General features: G+C 40.0%; 1 protein-coding gene across 1 annotated transcript in view; it reads right to left on the reverse strand.

Annotated features, from left to right (window-relative positions):
* Nucleotides 1-2,306: 2,306 nt before the first annotated feature.
* Nucleotides 2,307-21,902, reverse strand: part of mad2l1 (MAD2 mitotic arrest deficient-like 1 (yeast)) — a 28,685-nt gene continuing 9,089 nt past the window's right edge. Inside the window, exons 3-5 of the mRNA XM_041194939.1 lie at nt 20,344-20,464; nt 8,155-8,258; nt 2,307-2,784 (exon numbers count right to left, since the gene is read on the reverse strand). Of these exons, the coding sequence (XP_041050873.1) occupies nt 2,612-2,784; nt 8,155-8,258; nt 20,344-20,464 (398 nt within the window). The 3' untranslated portion in view covers nt 2,307-2,611. The remainder of the gene's footprint in view (nt 2,785-8,154; nt 8,259-20,343; nt 20,465-21,902) is intronic.

The following is a 21,902-nucleotide window of genomic DNA, read 5'->3' on the forward strand; positions in this document are numbered from 1 at the left end:
TGGTAGCTGCAAGATAGGCGTCAAGTTTTTGCCCCACTTGAATACTCCGTTAAAAAAATGCAAATGCATGTTATCTCTTACATATCAAAACTAGTACACATCAAAGCACCCAGACTAGCTCGTGTTAATCCAATTAAGACACACCCACAGACTAAACCTCTATTTTAAAAGAAAAATATTTTCTAAAATATTATATACATTAATAGCTTCATGACACATGGGCTCAAGAATAAAGATTATTTATTCATGCACTGATCCTGTAAAAATCTAAATGCTGTCCTTCACACACCACCCACACACAAGAAAGATACAATTAAAGAAGATAGTGCATTTCTACAAGTGTTAAACCAAAAGAATAGTTAACAGTTCACATGTTTTGGCTTGTTGTAAGAGATCAGTCGGTGCGGGCCTGGTAAAGAGGAGTATTTTTCCACTCTTCAATTGTTGTTCTGATGGTTCCAAAATAACTGAAGTCAAATATCCGGATTGTTGCAGAATTCCTTCAAAGATATGAACGTTCAGCAGGTCATGAAGCTAGGAACTTGTGTCTTCCATACCATGAGATCAAATTTCTTTACAGATGGACTTTGTGTTTTATAATCAGGCTAGGAGGCATTTAAAGATTTTACAGCCTCAGTTTTTAAAAGGCAAAGATGACATTGCCTCTTGCAGCTGTTGCTTATGTGTACTTCTGCACAGTGCCCTGGCCTCTCTGAGTCTTTATATAGGATTCATTAACTTAAGCCAGTTTCGCTCACATGACCAATACTGGCATTGTCCAACCAGAATAGTTTGGAAGGCCAAATCCAGGTCACATGACCCCCTTCATTTTTACCTTAAATTAAAGACAGTCTCAAGGCATAACAACCTTACAAACCTCATAATTGTAACAACATCTGAAAACTTTTTGCACCTTGACTCACAAGCCTAACAGATGTGGGGCAGAATTTCCAGGTCGGCTAGTAGGAAACGGGCCACCGCCTACGATCAGCCCACAACCGCGATTTCACACTGACGGGCCAATTAAGGCACGGCTCCCAAATTGTCAGGAAGGGGTGGGTGGGCAGGGGACTGTCAGCGCCGGGTCCAATCATGCCCCAGCGGCTGGTTTTGAAATGGCACAGGCAGCCCTTTGAAGACTTCTGCATCCAATTGGACACTAACCCTCTTATTCCACAAGCCTCGATTTTATTAATCAGCCTTTTATACAATACCTTGTTCAACATTTCCTTAAAATTCAGAGACATCCACCACATTCCCATCAATAGCCCATTTCTTCAACCAGATTGAAGAAACTTCAAAGACACTAAGTCTAAGTTAAATTCATTGTAAAACCATGTACAGAAAACAAAATAAAGAGGGAGAGGTGTGATTGAGAGAGAGGGAGACTAAGGAGACAAAATAAAAATGTTATTTTTAAAAAAATCTCCAACAATAATTAAATTGCGCAGGTCTGAGACTTCACACTTGTAAAATGGAAATTTTTGGGTCAAGAGGTTGTTTCACATGGAGACTTATCACGTGAAAAATTCACTTGCCTCTAAATATACCAGTCCTAACTTTTTCTGGCATGTTTTAATGGGAAACTTATAGGCAAGTGCCATAACTTCAAGCCCTTCATGTGTATGAATGCTGAATCTATAGGCAAGGTACTATTTTAGCAAAACTTGTGGAGGAACAAGCCAAAGGAGACAGCAACTTCCTTATTTTCACGTTTAACTGCAAATGCCAAAATTTCTGTCTAATGTATTTGATAACATTGAGCACTGATAGCTTCATTAAGAGCAAAATCCAAGCTAAAAATATACATGCTCAATTTTAGCAACAATTCACCTTTGCAGCACCTTATCAAACACCAATTAGAAATTCATATAAACACCTGAACATGGTCTGATGTGATTTTAAGTAACAAAGGATAAAGACTTTATGAAAAGCTGACAATGGGTCTATTCACATAGTATTAATCCAGCTTTTTACTTACTCAAACACAATGTATTTCCAGAATGATGTTTTTATACAAAATATCAGTTTAACTAGCTTTCTGCCCATATTACTGGTAATGTTGAAAAATAAAGATGGATGATATATCTAACTGGTGCCAGTTAATTTATACAAATTATGGAACGATGGGTTGAGTCTTTCCTTAAGGATAATTGAACTTTTGCCTTTAGTACAGTGGTTGCAGTGTTAGCTTTCATTAGGCTGAAAGTTGAAAAGCTCATTAAACTCTTCTTCTGCAGTGCTAGAATGTGCTAGAGATGAAAAATAATGAATATTTTACTGAGCAAAGACACAGCATTTAAATAGACATTGTCACAGCAATTTTATTCACATTTTTAAAAAGTCAACAACCTATGTCAATTCAAACTAAATTTCTGATTTAAATGCTAAAATCTCAACATTCTGTTGAAACATTTTTTGAATTATACACCAAGGAAAGCAAAAGTTAAAAAGAACATTCTTCAACCATGGGAAAGCTGCAGCTTTACATATGTAAAAAGTACAGTACAAATAAAATCTAGACACTTTACTGTTTTAAGGGTGCACAAAGTGGCAGTGAAATACATTTGTACAAAAAGAGTTTATGTACAGTTCTGTACATTGCTGCCCACTAAAAAGATTCAATTTTTTTGTATGCAACCATACTATTCACTTTGTGTATGGTCGTAGTGAAAGATCTCAGGCGAACCTCTTCAGAGTTGTTAATAAATTGTGGCCCTGATTCTTCCCACTTTTCTGGCACCTCCAGGTCTTTGTCTGTGTATATTAGAAGATCAAAAGAACCTGAAAGAAAATAATGAAACAAAAACAGATTGTCAATATGATCGCAAGATAAACACAGGTGAGTAAAGTTATTTAGCCATCCAAAACTGTCCTAAAGGCCTGCATTGCATCATTCAATTTTATTTTTAATAGTGATTCCAGAATTTTATTCTCCACTATTCTATCTGCATACCCATTCCAAGTATTGACCATTGAAGAAATTTCCTCATCCTAATTCCATAATAAAGTAGTTTTCCAGAATTATCTTCCAATTTTTAAAAAATCATCTTAACGTCGCTAAGACCACCACTCATATGCAACAAGTCTCTTTAGTCTTTCTCCATTGCTCAGGTATCATGAAACTAGGGGCTTTCATCAGATGAAAGGTCACAGACCTGAAACACTAACTCGCTTTCTCTCTCCAAAAATGCCACAAGACCTAAGTATTTCCAGAATTTTCTATCAAACTTCTAACAAGTGCAAGTCTTGCTTTTGCGTTGACACTAGGGATTAGTTCCATGCTGTTTCTATGAACTATTTCCTAGATACAAGGGAAACATCATGTTTGAATGACCAGGTGCAGGATTCATGGTGCGGTCTGACCGGGTACTAGAATTAGAGCTTCAATAACTCATACTTGGACTCAGATTTTGGTTATCAAGAATCCGAGGCCTCTTTCAGCTTCATAGCTACATCAGCACCATCCATGGAATGTGTGTTGTCCATTATGCCTTCCTACAGAATAACTAATTTCTCTGTAGATTCAAATACACAGAAACCCAAACCTAACCCCAAACAATTCGAAGCTTCGATCCTTAACATTAATTAGTTCACGGGACAATCACCAATTTTCACAATAACTGATTACTCTAAACTTGGGTGCTTAATTAGCTATGTGATAACTGGTATTCATTATTTCAGTTTCTTTTTAGAACTGACAGATTAAAATCATTTAAATCAAGCAATAGTTGCTGGTCAAGAAAATTCCCTCAACCCGTGATTTCTGAAATAGCTTGGATTTTTGTTTGATGGTATTATGTTGACACACTTGTTAATATAATTTATCAATCCATCTTGGAAAATCGTCCCTCAAAAGCACAGTTCTTTTGCTCAGGTATGTTACTAGCATGATATCAAAAGTAAGAATATTTATTAGCTTTTAGACCTCAATTATCCAAGACTGCTCCATTGCCTCATTAATACTGAAAGCCTTCAAAGGTCTACAATAGCAAAAGGAAGATGTTCTAGAATTTAGATTTTTTTTTAAAAAGGAGTTTTTCATTAACTTTGAATCAGGGTGTCTATTAGGATTACTAAATGTATTTTAAATGTGGAACCACGCAGCTAGCCCCCAGTTTTAGCTATAAAAGCAAAAAACTGTGGATGCTGGAAATCCAAAACAAAAACAGAAACAGAAATACCTGGAAAAACTCAGCAGGTCTGGCAGCATCAGCGGAGGAGAGCACAGTTGACATTTGCACTTCCCTCAACTTAGTCTACTGCATTTGTTGCTCCCAATGCGGTTTCCTCTACATTGGAGACCAAACGCAGACTGGGTGACCGCTTTGCAGAACACCTTCAGTCTGTCCGCAAGCATTACCCAGACCTCCCTGTCGCTTGCCATTTCAACACTCCACCCTGCTCTCTTGTCTGTCCTTGGCTTGCTGCATTGTTCCAGTGAAGCTCAACGCAAACTGGAGGAACAACACCTCATCTTCTGACTAGGCACTTTACAGCCTTCCGGACTGAATATTGAGTTCAACAATTTTAGATCTTGAACTCTCTCCTCCATCCCCACCCCCCCTCTCGTTTCTTCCCCCTCCTTTTTGTCTTTTTCCAATAATTTATATAGATTTTTCTTTTCCCATCTATTTCCATTATTTTTAAATGTATTTCCACCCATTGTTTATTTCTACCTTTTAGTATTCCCCCACCCCTCCAAGAGCTATCTGTAACTTATCTGTCCTGTCTTCTACTCTTAATTAGCACATTCCTTTAGATAATATCACCACCTTCAACACCTCTTTGTTCTTTTGCCTGTGACAGCTTTTGGTTATCTCCACCTATTACTGGCTGCTTGTCCCAACAAACCGCACCCACCCCATCCCCCCCACCCCCCCTACTTAAACCAGCTTATATTTCACCCTTTCCTATTTTTACTTAGTTCTGTTGAAGGGTCATGGAGGACTTGAAATGTCAACTGTGCTCTCCTCCGCCGATGCTGCCAGACCTGCTGAGTTTTTCCAGGTATTTCTGTTTCTGTCCCAGTTTTAGCTGCCACTGTGGGTTATTAATTTTTGAAAGATAGGCGCTTCAATATTGGTAGGGGAAAAAGCTACAGAATAGTTATATTAAAACTGTGAGCCAAATCTTCCAAGGAGTGGCAATCACTGTCAGATAGCCACTCTGCTCCTAAAAAGAACAATGTTATTCTTGACTGCTTTGCCTTTCAATTTTGTAAAGTTTTCAGTAAGGAGCAATAGCAGTGTCAATCACTCTACAAAAGGCAATGCTTCGTTCCGTGATTGTATCATAGCTTGTCACCTGCTTTTTTCAAATCTTCAGCTGATCTTGGGGTCGGCCATTATCTTGGGAGGAAAATGAGCCGTCTGTGGCTCTTCTTTCTGCTCCTGTTTAAATTCATTTAGTTCCACCAGTTCCACCAATTCTTCTTGATGAGACTGAAGCAACTCTGCTACTTCTTCTGTGGCCAGATCTTCAAATCCTTCCACTCCAACTTTCTTTGCCAACTTAACAATCTTGGTCACTTCAGCATTCACGTTCAGGAGCCCTGTGAAAGTACTCGGCCTCAGGCCAAACTTTTTCCAGCAGGCATTTACATTGATTCACTAACCTCACCCCATGAGTCCTTAATTATCTCTATTGCTATGAGGCTTTTGAACTTCTTCCAGCAATCATGGACTGTCGTCGAAGGGTTTGCTTCCATAAGGTTGAGAATGTGGCTGAAACTCCACATGTTTCATGACCCCATGTACATTACTTGGATAAGTGAGGTTGTATTTGGGGGTAAAAACAAAATGTCAGCATCCGGATGACTATATGCAAAAGTGTGGATGTCCAGGTACATTATCGAAGATAAGTAGAACCTTGAAGGACAAAAGTTTTTTCCCTCATATTTTCCCTCAGTTAAGTCCTGACCTCATGTAGAAAACAATTCTTAAATCAGTCTTCAAATACTACTGCTATAACCAAGGGATTGCTGTTAGCCTTCCAAAAGAGTGGCAGGTGAGACTTATTTTTCCCTTTGAGGGCTCAAGTGTTTTCTGACCTATAAACTACCACTGGTTTACATTTAAAACCAGCCACATTGGCACATAGTAAGAGCATTAGCCTGTCCTTTCTTCTTTGGATATGCAAGTCCTATTTGGCATTTTCTTCCAGAATAGACCAGTTTTGTTTGCATTGAAGACCTGCTCTGCCTGGTAGCTTCTCACCTCAATGCATTCCTGCAGCACCTTGGGAAACTCCCTTGCAGCTACATGGTCACCTGGAGCAGCTTTCCCCACCAACTTCAGATTATGAAGGCCAAAATGCTTTTTAAAACGATCAAACCAGCCTGAACACAGTGAAAATCCTCTGGAAGGCGAAGAACCAGCACTACCCTCTTTACTACTTTTTGTGTGCTGGTACAATTCAAGCATCTTATTTCTAATAAATGGGCCATTAACTGGGGCTCCCCTTTGTTGCTGGTGCTCTATTCACACGTTTAGTAACTTCATTTCCTCCAAGTGTGGGTGTCTCCTACTTACAAAAGCTAACCTGGCAGTATGACTACCAGAAACACTAACACTGGCCCTTATTTTATCCTCAGACTGCCTAATGTACCTGACTGTAAACTCAGGCACTGTATTCCCTGGCCAGCATGGTAGCACTTGCACTGTTTTTCAGTCTAATATTGTCACTTTTTGTACAAGCGTCTCATATTTCTAGGTTGCTTACAGCTTGGCTCCGGCTCATTTTTTAATGCAGTACAGTACCGTACTGATCAGGAATTAAATCATAACACTAAGGAACACCCACATGCAGTGACAGACGATGCACACGCATTGTGCACTTCCTGTTGCAGATAAAAGCTGCTTTTAAAAAAAAAATCTTCATTTAGGTGGCTTTTCTTTTCTTTGGTCCAGTATTTTCCAAAATTGGCCGACGGTAGTTTTGACATTTAAAACCATGGATAAGCGAACATTTGCACCCACAATGGGTGATGTTGCGTACAAAGACTTATGCATAAGTAAACAAATTCATGAAAGAGGAAGTCGCGAATGGCAGGGTTTTACTGTAAACAATAAGACGAGCCTTCTATCTTAGTTTAGTTGAGCCAGAAGGGGTACCTTACATAATTTAAATTTTTTATTGCAATAACCTTTCAGATGAAAAGACGAAAAAAGCAGTTGGAAGATTTGCTTACAGCTAGAGGAAAAAAATCTACAGTGGCCCTCACAGAGCCTTGTGGCAGAAGGTGGTCAGCATGAGTTAGCTCGGAAAGGCAGTTGGGTATCTGCCGACAATAAGAACAAGAAGCTGGGGCATCCACAGTCGTGAGGTATTAAAGGTTGGAGGGTCCTTTGCCAAAAAGCTAACGGACGGATCCCCATAGAATATTACCTTGGGCAATAGCCAGAACACAGGAGCATTAAAGTGAATTTCAGAGGACTGTGGAATCCGTTTGGGCTGGTTGCTATAGAGATCAATTAACTTTAATATTGTTGTAACGTGTAAGGGAATTTTTGGGGGCAAAGTAAAAAGTTCAACTGAGGTTATAGCATAAGTAATGATAAACTGTAGTTTAAGTTAATAGTGCTTGGTTTTGTTTAATTCTTTTAAACAGTTTGTTTTGTTTAAAAGTGTGAAGTTCTGTGACAAGCTCGTCGGCCAATTGCTGAGTGCTCGGATTTCTCTTTGAATGATAACTTTCCTAATAGGGTTGTGCCAGATATAGCAAACTTTAAATAGAAACAAGATATAGTACAAAATTCCGAACATCTAAGCCTAAACCAATAGAGCTCACAGAGAAATGCTGCACAGAGATCACACACAACATAAACCGTATTGTGGCGGGCAGGACATAAAATAATTCTTTGCAAATTTCCCACTTGGCAGGATGCTGACCTCGGCTTTGCTGTCTGGGAAACAGATGAAGCATACAATATCCAACCGATAATAAGCAACAATCACAATCAGTGAGCACCGCTCACATTCAGCACCTAGCATTAAAGAACAGCAATTAATGGATCTGGGAGCAGGTTAGTTGCCAGTTGCCTTGGCCTATGTATTGGTGTGAAATAGAGGGACCAGAAGAGATGAAGAATAAAATTACCAGCGACACCTTTCAATATCTTATATAAGATGCCATGAAAAACATTCACTTACATGCAGCATCTAGCAAAGGCAAGAAAGTCACTGTGGCAGTGATCTGTCTAATGACGGACCGGATTTCATCTTGAATCGCTTTTTCAGATTTCTCTCTCGGCTGGCTGCAATGACACAATTACATTAAAAGCAATATATTGGCTAACAAAATCAGTATCAATATTTCTGGCCTTTATTTGTCAAAATTGAAAACTGCAGCTCTTTCTGAAACTGCACATGCGTTGCAAATCTTCAAATGGAAAATTATCCATAATATTTTGATGGAGGTTAACTTGGAGCCAAGACTCTTCTGTCTCTCTTGTGTCTCAATATAAATGTTACGTTACTCTTTCATTGCCTAAAATGCTGATAATGACTGGCTGGTAAACTGTGGCACAAAGTTTTTAAGCTCAAGTCATGACATCAAAACAAGCACAAATATTAGAAATATAAAACTCAGATGTCAGTATTAACTTTGGGACAGAAAATGTATCATAATACAAAATACACAAAAATATGTCAAGTTATAATTATTTCTTCTGCTCAAAATATTCCCTATTTATTTTTAAAATCTTTCCAGCATTTCTGTGAGATTTCCTTCTGGAAAAAAATGTGCCTATGGGAAGCCATTGCCCACTTTGGAGTTTAGACTCAGCTTGTAAAAACTGTTATCAGAAAAAGAATGTTGAGGACTTTTTCAGCCAAAGCAAAGTTATTGTGATTATTACTAAAAGCAAAAAGTTAACTTTTTCACATTTTTCAAGCAAATGTTCCTCATAGTTGAGTTGCCTTGCTTGTGGCATAAGCACCAAAATTGCAACGCCAGACAGTTCACTAGCATTACACCAGCTTCATAGACACAAATAATTTTTCCTCTTAAGTAGGTAGTTGCTTCATCTTTCCTTCATTTACTATTCTTTCATTTCCCTCTGTATTCATTTCTGTGGCTTTTCAGTGTTCTTGATTTTCTTAAAACTCAAATTCACACATTTGCTCATTTTCCCTCATCTTTCACAAGCCAACACCTTTGCAAGAATTGATATTACTTACAATAAATATTATCTCAATATTCTCTAGGAACATTCTGTACTCTGAGTTACAGGGTGAGAGTGAGAGAGAAATGGTGTGGCCATTTTTTAATAAGGGAGTGAGAGAGAAACAGTAGGGCCATTTACACCAAGTGAGAGAGAAAAACAGCATGATCATTTACAGCGAGAGTGTGGGAGAGAAAAAGCGTGGTCATTAACAACGAGAGAGGGAAACAGCATGGTCATTTACAGCAAGAGAGTGAGAGAGAGATAGCGCGGTCATTTACAAGCAGAGAGTGTGCAAGAGAAACAGGGTGGTCATTTACAGGCAGTGAGAGAGAGAAGCAGCGTGGTCATTTACAGGGAGCGAATGCGAGAGGAGCAGAGCCTTTAACAGTGAGAGGGAAAGAGTGCGAGACCATTAAAGAGCGCGAGACCATTAAAGAGCACAGAGAACAGCTGATTGGTGAGTAGGATTGGTGAGTATTTCTAGTCTTTAAAGTAAAAGCCAGGTCTTTAGTTTGTGTTTAGATCTCTCGTTTTTTTCTCTCTTTTTCTTAAGATAGCTTAAGTATAAGATTGATACTGGTGTGTATATAAAAAATTATAATAAAATGTAAAGAGTGGGGACACTAGAGTAATTAATTAATAAATTGAATAAAGTACGATAGTGACGGCAGGACAGGTGATGTGTTGCTGCTGCAGCATGTGGGAACTGCTGGAGACCAAGGTGATCCAGAGCGAATACATCTGTACTAAATGTTTGCAGCTAAGGAACTTCGGATCAGAGTTAAGGAGCTGGAGTCTGAGCTGCAGGCATTGCACCACGTCAGGGAGGAGGAAAGCTACCTGGACTCTTTGCTCCAGAAGGCAGACGCACCTCTCGGATTAGGCAATTCAAATTTGGTCTGTGATCAGGGACAAGAGGGTGTGACTGCAGGTGAAGCAGATTTGGGGACCCAGGGGGTAGTGTTTGAGGAGACCCGGCCCCTGCAACTGTGCAACAGTTACAAGGTTCTTGCAAGCTGTGTGGATGAGAGTGGGGACTGCAGGGAGGATGAGCGAACTGACCACTGCACCGTTGTATAGGGAGACATTCAAGGGGGGGGGGGGGGGGGTTGCGGTGAGGAAATAGGAGTGTAGTAGTGGTGGTAGGGGACAGTTTAATTAGGGGGATAGATACTGTTCTCTGCAGGCTTGAGCATGAATCCCAAAGCCTGTGTTGCCTGCCCGGTGCCAGGATTAAGGACATCTCCTCAGGGCTAGAGAGGAGCTTGGAGTGGGTGGGAGGGGAGGGATCCAGTTTGTCGTCATCCGTGTTGGTAGCAACGAAATTGGTAGAACTAGAAAGGAGGTTCTGCTGAAAGAATGTGAACAGTCAGGATCTAAAATAAAAAACAGAACCTCCAAGGGAAAATGTGAGGTTATGCAGTTTGGCAGGAACAATAGAGGAGCTGAATATTATTCAAATGGAGGAAGGCTGCAACACGGAGGGATATGGGAGTCCTTGTGCATGAATCCCAAAAAGCTAACATACAAGTTCAACAGGTAATAGGAAAGGCAAATGGAATGTTGGCCTTTATTTCAAAGGGAATGGAGTATAACAATAGGGGAGTCTTGCTAAAACTATAAAAAGGCACTACTTAGACCACACCTAGAACACTGTGAACAATTCTGGTCCCCTTATCTAAGGAAAAGTATACTGGCATTGGAGGCAGTCCAGAGAAAGTTCAATAGGTTGATCCAGGGTATGGAGGGATTTTCTAATGAGGAGAGGTTGGGCCTGTACTCATTGGAGTTTAGAAGAATGAGAGGTTAACTTTTTGAAACATAAGATTCTCAGGGGGCTTGATAGGGTAGATGCTGAGGGGTTGTTTCTCCTTGTGGGAGAGTCTAGGAACAGAGGGCATAATCTCAGAGCAAGAGGGCGCCCATTTAAAACAGAGATGAGGAGGAATTTCTTCTCTCAGAGGGTAGTTAATCTGTGCAATTCTTTACTGCAGAGGGCTGTAGAGGCTGGGTTGTTAAGTATAATCAAGGTTGAGATTGACAGATTTTTAATCAGTAAGGGAATCAAGGGTGTGCGGATGAAGAAAGTGGAGCTGAGAATTATCAGATCAGCCATGATCTCACTGAATGGTGGAGCAGACTCACTGGGCCAAATGGCCCACTTCTGCTCCTACATCTAAACTTCTGAAGCCCGTCTTCAGGCTTTTGTACCTCGAGCCTGCCTTCCACCCTGCTCATAGCCTGTTATGGCGATGTACTATTACCCTTTCCTCCTCACTCTAACCTTTCCTTTTTTGAATGTTGACCGAGTCATTCTCCAAGTCATTGTTCCATTTCTAACTGGCCTAAGCATACAGTAAGTCTCCAGTAATAGCTTCTTGTTCTGTTCTTTGCTGTTGTTCCTGTTTTACAGCCCTGAAAGACCAATGAGGTCACCTCATTTAAGTAAATTTTGTAATAAACAGCATGGAAAGGTAAATCTGGAAACTGAGCTGAACAGAATAAGAGGATTTCATGTTCAATCCTGTAAAAGGCAAATTTAGGGCCAAAATTAAGTACTGCCTCACACAAATGTTAACCAATCAGCAGAAAAGGTAGAGTAGTGAGAGCAAAAGCTGAAGTCATTTAAGAAACAACTGGATCATGATGGGGAATGAGAAATGTGTGGCTAATCAGGATATACGAGCCTTTATCCTTTAAAATTACCAATAGCCTGAACCAGTGTCAAAACTGGTACATTACCATCAGCTTCCTTCTGGTGGTGCTGCTGAGCTATTACAAAGTAATAGTACACACTACAAGTGTTAAGGAAGCATGTGGCACATAAACACCAAGCCTCTGGAACCTTGACAACCTTTTGTTTGTCCATACATTATGCAATAATTTGGCAAGCATAATAGCAGGAAAAATGGTTACTTGCAGATTAATAGTACAAAGAATGTAAGCTTAAAAAAGGCAGTCAGCAACAACACTATTGAAACAATTCTGTTGAACTGCAACTGTTGAAGCATTAACTGTTTTTTCTCCATGGGTGCTGCCAAGCCAGCTGTTTCCAGCCTTCCCATATTCTTGTTCCAAACAATAATTTAGACACTATCTTGGAAACTTCAAACGCTTCAGGTCAACAACTCTTTGACACCTCAACCTGAAACATTAACATTTTCTCTCTCCACAGATGCTGGCAGATTGGCTGAATATTTTCAACATTTTCCGTTTTTATTATACCGGAAGAACACCCTGCTCTTATTGGAGAAAGTACCATTGAATTCATTCCAAACAGCTGAACAGATGGACAAAAGAGCCGAATTCTAAGTGAGGTGAGAGTGACTACTCTTGGCATCAAGGCAGCATTTGACCAAATGTGGCACCAAAGGAGCCCCAGCAAAATTGAAGTCAATGAGATGGGGGTCATACTGAGCAAAAGGGAAGATGGGTGCAGTTGTTGGAGGCCAATCATCTCAGCCACAGGATATTGTTGCAGGATTAATTTTATTAATAAGTCCAATTATGTTAGGTAGTGTCCTAGGCCCAATCATTTTCACCAATGACCTTCCATCAATCTTAAGGTCAGAGATGGGGATGTTCACTGATAATAAGACAGTGTTCAATACCAATTGCAACTCCTCAGATACTGAAGCAGCCATGCTTGCATGCAGCAAGATCTGTACAACATTCAACCTGGACTTGAGCTGACAAGTAACATTCACTCCACACAAGTGCCAGATAATAACCATTACCCCATGACATTCAAAATTACCACCACTGAACATCCCATGAACATTCTGGGGGCTACCATTAACCAGAACTTCAACAGGGCAAGCCATATAAATACTGTGGCTACAAAAGGTCATTTATAATGGGAAACAAAGAAATGGCTGACCAACTAAATACATACTTTGGTTCTGTCTTCACAAAAGAGGACATAAATAACAAGCTAGAAATGTTGGGGAACACAGGACTTAGTGAGGGAGAGGAACTGAAAGAAATCAGTATTAGTAGAGAAATGGTGTTGGGCAAATTGATAGGATTGAAGGCCGATAAATCGCCAGGGCCTAATAATCTACAACCCAGAGTACTTAAGTGGCCCTAGAAATAGCGGATACATTGGTGGTCACCTTCCTAGATTCCAGACGTTGGAATAGTCCCTACAGATTGGAGGGTAGCTAACGTAACCCCATTATTTAAAAAGGGAGGTAGAGATAAAACAGGGAATTACAGACCAGTCAGCCTGACGTTGGTAGTGGAGAAAATTCTAGAGTCCCTTATAAAAGATTTAGTAGCTGAGCACTTGGAAAACAGTGGCAGAATCTGACAGAGTCAGCATGGATTTATGAAAGGGAAATCATGCTTGACAAATCTACTGGAATTTTTTGTGGATGTAACTAGTACAGTTGATGAGGGGGAGCCGGTTAATGTGGTTTATTTGGGCTTTCAGAAGGTTTTCGACGAAGTCCCACATAAGAGATTAGTGTGTAAAATTAAAGCGCATGGGATTGAGGTTAGTGTATTGAGATGGATAGAAAACTGGTTGGCAGACGGGAAACAAAGAGTAGGAATAAACAGGTCTTTTTTCGAATGGCAGGCAGTGACTAGTGCGGTACCGCAGGGATCAGTGCTGGGACCCCAACTATTCACAATATATATTAATGATTTAGATGAGGGAACAAAATATAATATTGCCAAATTTGCAGATGACACAAAGCTAGGTGGGAGGGTGAGCTGTGATAAGGATGCAGAGATTCTTCAGTGTGATTTGGACAAGCTGAGAGAATAGGCAACTGCTTTGCAGATGCAGTATAATGTGGATAAATGTGAGGTTATCCACTTTGGTAGCAAAAACGGGAAGGCAGATCATCTGAATGACTATAAATTGAGAGAGGGGAATGTGCAACGAGATCTGGGTGTCCTCATACACCATTCACTTAAGGTAAGCATGCAGGTGCAGAAGGAGGTAAATGGTATGTTGGCCTTCATAGCGAGAGGATTAGAGTACAGGAGCAGGGATGTACTGCGGCAATTATACAGGGCCTTGGTGAGACCACACCTAGAATATTGCGTGTAGTTATGGTCTCCTTATCTAAGGAAGGATGTTCTTGCTCTCTAGAGGGAGAGCAGCGAAGGTTTAGCAGACTAATTCCTGAGATGGTGGGACTGACACATGAGGAGAGATTGAGTCGGTTAGGATTATATTTGCTAGAGTTCAGAAGAATGAAGGGGCATCTCATAGAAACCTGTAAAATTCTAACAGGGCTAGACAGGGTAGATGCAGCAAGGATGCTCCCAATGGTGGGAGGAGTCCAGAACCGGGGTCACAGTCTGAGAATACGGGGTAGACCATTTAGGACTGCGATGAGGAGAAATTTCTTCACCCAGAGAGTGGTGAGCCTGTGAAATTCGCTACCACAGAAAGTAGTTAAGGCCAAAACATTGTATGTTTTCAAGGAGGAGTCAGATATAGCTTTTGGGGCGAAAGGGATCAAAGGATATGGGGAGACAGCGGGAACAGGCTATTAAGTTGGATGATCAGCCATGATCATAATGAATGGCAGAGGAGGCTTGAAGGGCCGAATGGCCTATTCTTGCTCCTATTTTCTATGTTTCTTTGTCAGAAGCTGGGAATCCTGTGGCAAATAACTCCTCTCCTGATTCCCCAAAGCCTGCCCACCATTTACAAAGGCACAAATCAAGAGTGTGATGTAATGCTCCCCACTTGCCTGGATAAGTGCAATTCCAACAATCGAGGAGTTGCAAAACACTGAAATCAGAGAGTAGCTCAGCACCATCCAGGGCAAAGGAGCCAGTTTGATTGACACCCACCCATCCATCCCCTCTACCACTGACGTACAGTAGCAGCAGCAGCGTACCATATATAAGATGCACTGCAGCAACTTACCAATGGTCCTTCAACAGTGCCTTCCAAACCCACAACCTTTTCCACCTTAGAAGAACAAGGACAGCAGAAGCATGGGAATACTACTGGCTGTAAATGTTTCGAATGCCCTACCCCCAAAATCACACACCATCCTGACCTAGAACCACATTGTTGTTACTTCACTGGATCAAACTCCTGCATCTCTCTCCCACTGTGGGTGTACTTACACCAGGTGGACTGCAGTGATTCAAGGGGGCGGATCACCACCTCCTTCTCAAGGCACTAATGATGGGCAATAAATGCTGGGCTTGATAGCATGCCCACATGCCAACAAATAAAATTATATTTCAATGTGTTTTTTAACTTGAAGATTCCACAATTCAGTTAATTCCTCATTTGGACTTTCCAACAACAGACGGACTAAGTTGCCAGATTTGATACAAAATAATCCAACTGGGCTGACAGTGGCTAACTTTTTCATTTATGTATAAAAGAAAAACTGGAGTAGTAATTATTTAAACCTCCACTAACTGTTCAGGGAGGAAATTCCACCCTAAAGCTGTCAAACCTTACACAAAGCAATTTAACCGGTTCAGGTTTACAGGGTGTAAACTATTGCAGACTTGTTTCTTCCTTTTCCCACATCAATTGCAGTATATCTCCCACTAAAAATAAATTCAGATTCTGCACGCTTTCCAGAGTTCAGGCTTTCAGGGTACTAGCTTTCATGACTCTCAATTAAGAGAGACTTATAGTGTGCTTGATAAATAAATTTGCAATCAAGTACATCCATTTCTGTGGGATTGTCCATTCTTCATAATTAACTTTGTTATTAATCCAAAACTTAGTGATATTATCAGCCCTTCACTATGAAAATAATGGCTTGGATTGTGCAATCAGGGCCAAGTAAGCGTGCTCACCGCTAACCTCAAAGAAAGCTGCCCACAAAGTTCAAGCAATCTCTATGCCGGAAATTCCCCCTCTCCTGATGGCAGTTTAAATCTGGCGCCAAATCAAGGGAATGTCTTGCATACAGCAGCAGTGATGTCAGTGATTGATTGCCTACTTGCTTGAAGTTTTCACACAGTAAATCAAAAAGTTAAAAACATTTAAAACCCTTCACTTTTAATACACATTTTCAGATAGCAAAATAAATGACTATTTTAGCTTCTATTTTAATACAAATATGGACTTTTAACAAAAAATGAAATATTTTTAATTAGAAAGAGATTTGACATACCACAAGTATAGAATTAGCTTTTCAGGGCCAGTGAGGGTCCTTAGCAGAGGTTATGTTAGCCTGCCCTTAAAAACCCTGCCACGCCTCATTCAACAAGGTGAGACATTTTCTAGGATTTTTAAATAGTGAGACTAACAGCCTGAGAATGGAGGTTTTTGGCAATTCACAATTTCAAGTGAGGTAGCAAAGCGTGGGAAGCTCTACAGTGCACCCTATAGTGTAAACTCACTGGCAGCAATTTCTGGGTTTCCACATCATCTTGTACATGTCCAAACTCCCAAAGTTGCTGTCAGTTTTGGAGGAATAATGATGGTGGACTCCAACAGTTTCACCATTATCACCACAGCAAGTTTCAGGTCCATGTATAAATGAAAGGCCTATAACTAGCACAGGATGGAAAGGAATATAAAAACAAAGAATTAATGATAGCAGCCTCTTTTGTACCTTATATAATGCTGGCATGGCATGATCTTTTTTTAATGGCACTTGATGTGGGATACAAATTTGAATTTGCAAGACAACTACCCAAAAAAAAGTGATTCAGACAGTGATGATGTATTCAACTAGCAGCCGCCATGAGGCTTCCCAGTCAGGTTTACTCTTAAACCACAAAAACATCCTTAGCAATCAGGCAACTGTGCAGCATTGCAAGCATGAATTCGGAGTATATTTTGCTTTCCCCTCAAGTGTAAGCAGGCACACAAATACTGCTATAATAAAAGCAAAATACTACACATGCTGGAAATCTGAATAAAAGCAGAAAATGCTGGAAAAGCTCAGGTCTGGCACATCTGTGGAGAGAAACAGAGTTGAAGTTTTAAGCCTGTATAACTCTTCTTCAAAGCAATACTGCTGTACTACACAACACCACACAAATACTCCTGTCTCCTTTTGTACCGTATATTCCCATAACTGCACCAGACCACATGAAAAATAAATGGGGACAAGCACTTGAGCTTAGTTATGAATCTCTACATGAGCTTTTAATCTTACATTCACATTACTCTGAAGAAGTGTCATAAGGATTCAAACCATTTACTCTGTTTTTCTCTCCACTGATGCTGCCAGCCCTGCTGAGTTTTCCAGCATTTTCTGCTTTTATTTCAGGTTTCCAGCATCAGCAGTATTTTGCTTTTATTTATTCACACTCCTCTTTCCATTTTTGCCCATACAAGCAGTTTGAGCATTTGTAGGATCACGCCATAAACCTAATTTTCAAAGCAGCACATGGGTAAAACATGGATTAAAACAGATGATGCTCAACAATGGTATCAGCCGTGGGTCAGCTGATAGACTTGTCATCTGTTGAGCTAGAAGGTTGTGGTTGAAGTTCCATTCCACAGACATTGAACACAAAGTTCAGGCTGACACAGGAGGAGTGCTGCACTATCAGAGGTGCTGTCTTTCAAATGAAACATTAAACTAAGGCCCCATCAGGTGGACAATAAGGATACCACTACATTATTTTGAAGAGCAGGAGAGCTCTTCCCAATGTCCTGGCCAATATTTGAATGATATTGAGTAAATTGAGTATCTGGTTATTTATCTCATTGTTGTTTATGGGAAGCTGTGCGTGAACTGGCTGCCCCGCTTCAAATATTACAGCTGTGACTACAGTTCAAAAGTACATCATATCATTGACTGTAAGTCTTTTGGACTTGAAAGATGCTATATAAATTAAGTTCTTTCTAGTCAACCAATCTTGCACCTGTGCAGCCAATGGAAAAGAAATCAGAGTGGCATTGCCTGGTGACAATGTAGTACTGCAGAGGTTAGTAAGCTTGATCAACCATAACAACTGATCTTTGCACTAATCACCTGTCCCTGTGTATAACTCTACTTAAACAAAAATCATACAGAGTTTATTATTGCTTAAAAGAAAGACTTGCTGCCGAAGTCATCAGGACAAACGCAAGAATGCCAAATTTCAAATAGTCACAACAATTTTTGCCACAGGAGATAAGGATATTGTTTGCTTGGCAAGTCACTCTGATTATTTTCGCAATGCCTCAGTCAGAGGGGAACTTATAGGCTCTCATAGCTCCTGGGTAATTCACGAAAGTCACAAGGCTTGAACATATTCCTTTTTCTTGCAGAGAACGGGTCCCTGTGTATGAATGTATATTGCTCCTAGCAAGCGTAAACTGAGCCATATTACGAGTGCGACTGATCATCTTAAATCGGTTGTTAGTGTGGCTGTTAGGGCACTTAGAATTGTGCAGTAAGTGTTGCCAATCGTGGAATCATATCTATTAATTGGCATTTTGTTATGGGTTTTGCAAGCATGGGCTGGTTAAGTACTGCCTGTACTCTGCCTATTAGAATCAAACAGCATGTTCCTTTGGTTGGTTGTATCAGCCAGTCAATGGGACTGCATACCTGGCATCGCATTGACACTGAAATCATACTCAGTGCTCAATTGTGTGGTGGTAAAACATCTTTTTTGACTGGCGGCAGCACCATTAGTGGAAAATACCACTCGTGTACCCACCACATAACAGCAGATTGAAATGGCTTTCTTAACCTGTTATCCAAATGTTTAAGATACTTTGCCTTTCCAAGATAATTTGAGGTAGATATGTACAAAAGTATCAGCCTTTGGCCTATTTGCAAGTTTGTGTGATACACAGCGAACAATGATCTGATCAGGAAAGCCGCTGCCGCACAGGATAGCTTTGTGCCTGGTCTATCTCAAGCTACCCTAGAAAGGCAAAATATCTCAAACGTTTGAACAACAGGTTAAGGACGTCATTTCACGCTGCTGCTAGCAGTGGCTATGTGAATGGTATTTTCCACTAACACGATGTTGCTCTCGGTCTGTAAAGATCTTCTGCCTACCATATAATTGAGCAACAGTGTACGAATTTCAGTGCTGGTATTATGACAGGTACGTCCAAGCGATTAGCTGGGTGAATCAAGCAGTTTGTTCCTTCCGGCGTTTGTAATAAAGGGTACAGGCCATACTCAATCAGCCCACATTTGCAAAATCCAAAATGTCTACTGTTAAGATGCGATCCCTCGTTTGTGCTAATAGCTACTCTAACAACCAATTTAAAATAATCAGTCGAGTTCTTAACAGGGCTCAATTACACTTGCTAGAAGAGACATACATTCATATGCAAGGACTTGTTCTCTGCAGACAAAAGGGAGATGTTCAAGCCTTGTGCCTTTTTTGAATAATCTTGGAGATGGGGAGCCTATAGCTCCCCGTTGCTTTCTCCATGGCAATGCCTCAGCCAGAGCGAACTTGCCAGCCAATCAACACCCTTTTCTCCTGTAGTATAAATTGTGATCATTTGAAAATTGGCATTCTTATGTTTGCCCTGATGAGTACAAGACGAAAAGCTTCAGCAACGTGTCTCTTTTCAGCAACACTCAAGTTCAGTACTACCAAGTGACTGCTTATTAGTTTATTGCTTATTAATAATTTAAATGTGGAATTACACAAGAGGAGGAATAATGATGTGCTCTTGCACATTTTTCTTCATTACTTTTAAGGATTCAACTTGGAGGTCCATTTCTGCCCGTCTCATAAAAGGACATGATTCCTAGTGGTAGACAAATGAAAGAGGCAGAACTTCATTGTGTGAAGAAAATTGTAATAAATGTATTTTTAAAAATATTATAAATGTAAAATTATTATAAATTTATTAGCGAGTTTAATATTGACAGAAAAGCAACACCTTACAAAATATTTGTTAACATAAATGCCAGTGCTTTTACGTTTGCCACTTCTGTGCATATATAACAAAGCATTGCAAGATTTCTGCTGGCTGCTGCTGAGAAGCATAAGTCAGTTTACACGCCACCTTTATTACATGATGCTCTGTTCAAAAACACACGTACATACACGCACACCCAATTAAAAAGGAAAAACAATTGTGAAAAATTCTTGACAACTCCAATCCTTCTCAAAATGGAAAGTGATTAGCTCAAGATAAATCTGTGTGTCGAAAATGGCTCTAGAGATAAAAAACCTTAAACACAGTGCATGGGTTTTTCATGCTGCTTGGACTGGTACACAAGCAGTCTCACTATCAATAGTTCTCAGCAATGCTTACCTGTTTTCAGTCATGGTTTTGTCACACTCAATGTCAAACTGCCATCTTTCCAGCACTTCATTAGTTTCAATGCTGTTGATAACCACCACAAGCCTTTGAACAAAATGGCTACACAACCAATCTGAAAACACAAACACTTTTAGGATTAGCACTGCTCCAGGGAGAAAGTGTTAAGTGAGCTAATATATTTGCAGACACACAAAGGAATCCAGTGCCAATTCCTAATCTAAATATTACCATAATGAATTATATATTTTTCAAAATTTTAAGTTTGGTGTTTTGCTGGCAACTGTTCCCAAAGAGCCTGACAAATTAGTTTCCAAGAGTCCAGAAGCTGAATAATTACGATCTGATTTTGAAACCTGTTTAGATATCTTTTTAGTATTTACCATTGGTAGAGAGATAGCATTCTAATCAGATTTTGACAGTCTAACATTCCACTCTACTCTTAACTGATCTTCCCAATTTATTCTTTGTCTTCACTAACACAACTTAAATTTGCTTCACACGCCTCTCCTCTTCCCCAAACATCTGCTACATCAGTGACACATCACAAAGACATTAAAAAGCATAGAAATACAAGAACATAAGAAATAAGAGTACACCATACGTACATTGGGGCAAGCTCTACTATTCAGCAAGATCACGGCTGATTTTCAACTCCATTTTCCAGGTGGGAATTCCCCAAATCCTTTCATTTCCTTGAGACCAAAAATCTATCGATCTCAAGCTTGAACACATGCACAACTAAGCATCTCTGCTCTCTTTGCTAGATAATTTCAAATGCTTCACAGTCCTGAGTAAAAAAATGTATCTTCAAAATGGCCATTCCCTTATCCTGAAACTATGTTCCCTAATGCCAAACTCTCCAGCCAGGGGAATCAGCCTTTCAGCATCAACTGTGTCAACCCCCTCAATCTATTATGTTTCAATGAGATCACTTCTCACTCTTCTAAACTCTAGATAGCATAGGCTGATACTATTCAATCTTTCCGCAAGTGCCTCATCCCACAAATGGAATGGCAAAATACCACATAATTCTTCCAAACATTCTCCAGCTATATGCTGTCTCAGTCACTCTTTTCTCTCATTTGCTTACCCTTTTACATCTCATAGCATCAGTGACTTATGCACAGTGGCAGCAGTGTACGAAAGAGCCAGCATAACAGGAAATTGATACTGGAGGGTTTTGGGCACTCCAGAAGATGGGGCAGCACTAGGGGCAGGTAAGTGCACTCCCCAGAGTGAGCTACAGTAAAAACTTTAGAAATTTAACTTGAAAATGGACTCCATAAAAAATAGACCCAAAAGGAAAAAGCCAGCCATATGATCAGTTTTAAATAAACTAATTTCACCAGCATCTAAAAGCCAGTAGGTAGAATTGTGGTTCTCAAACTTTTTTGATTCAATAACTCCTTTTCAAACAGATTAGTGATCACTGGCCCCCCGTTTAAATAAAACTATGTAAATCTCACAATATGAAAATGCTGCACAGACTGTTTTCATACTGTTTTTAAGAAAACAGTTATTTCCTTTCCAACAATGTTAAGATAAGTATG

This window comes from Carcharodon carcharias, chromosome 1 (assembly GCF_017639515.1).
Source record: "Carcharodon carcharias isolate sCarCar2 chromosome 1, sCarCar2.pri, whole genome shotgun sequence".
NCBI lineage: Eukaryota > Metazoa > Chordata > Chondrichthyes > Lamniformes > Lamnidae > Carcharodon > Carcharodon carcharias.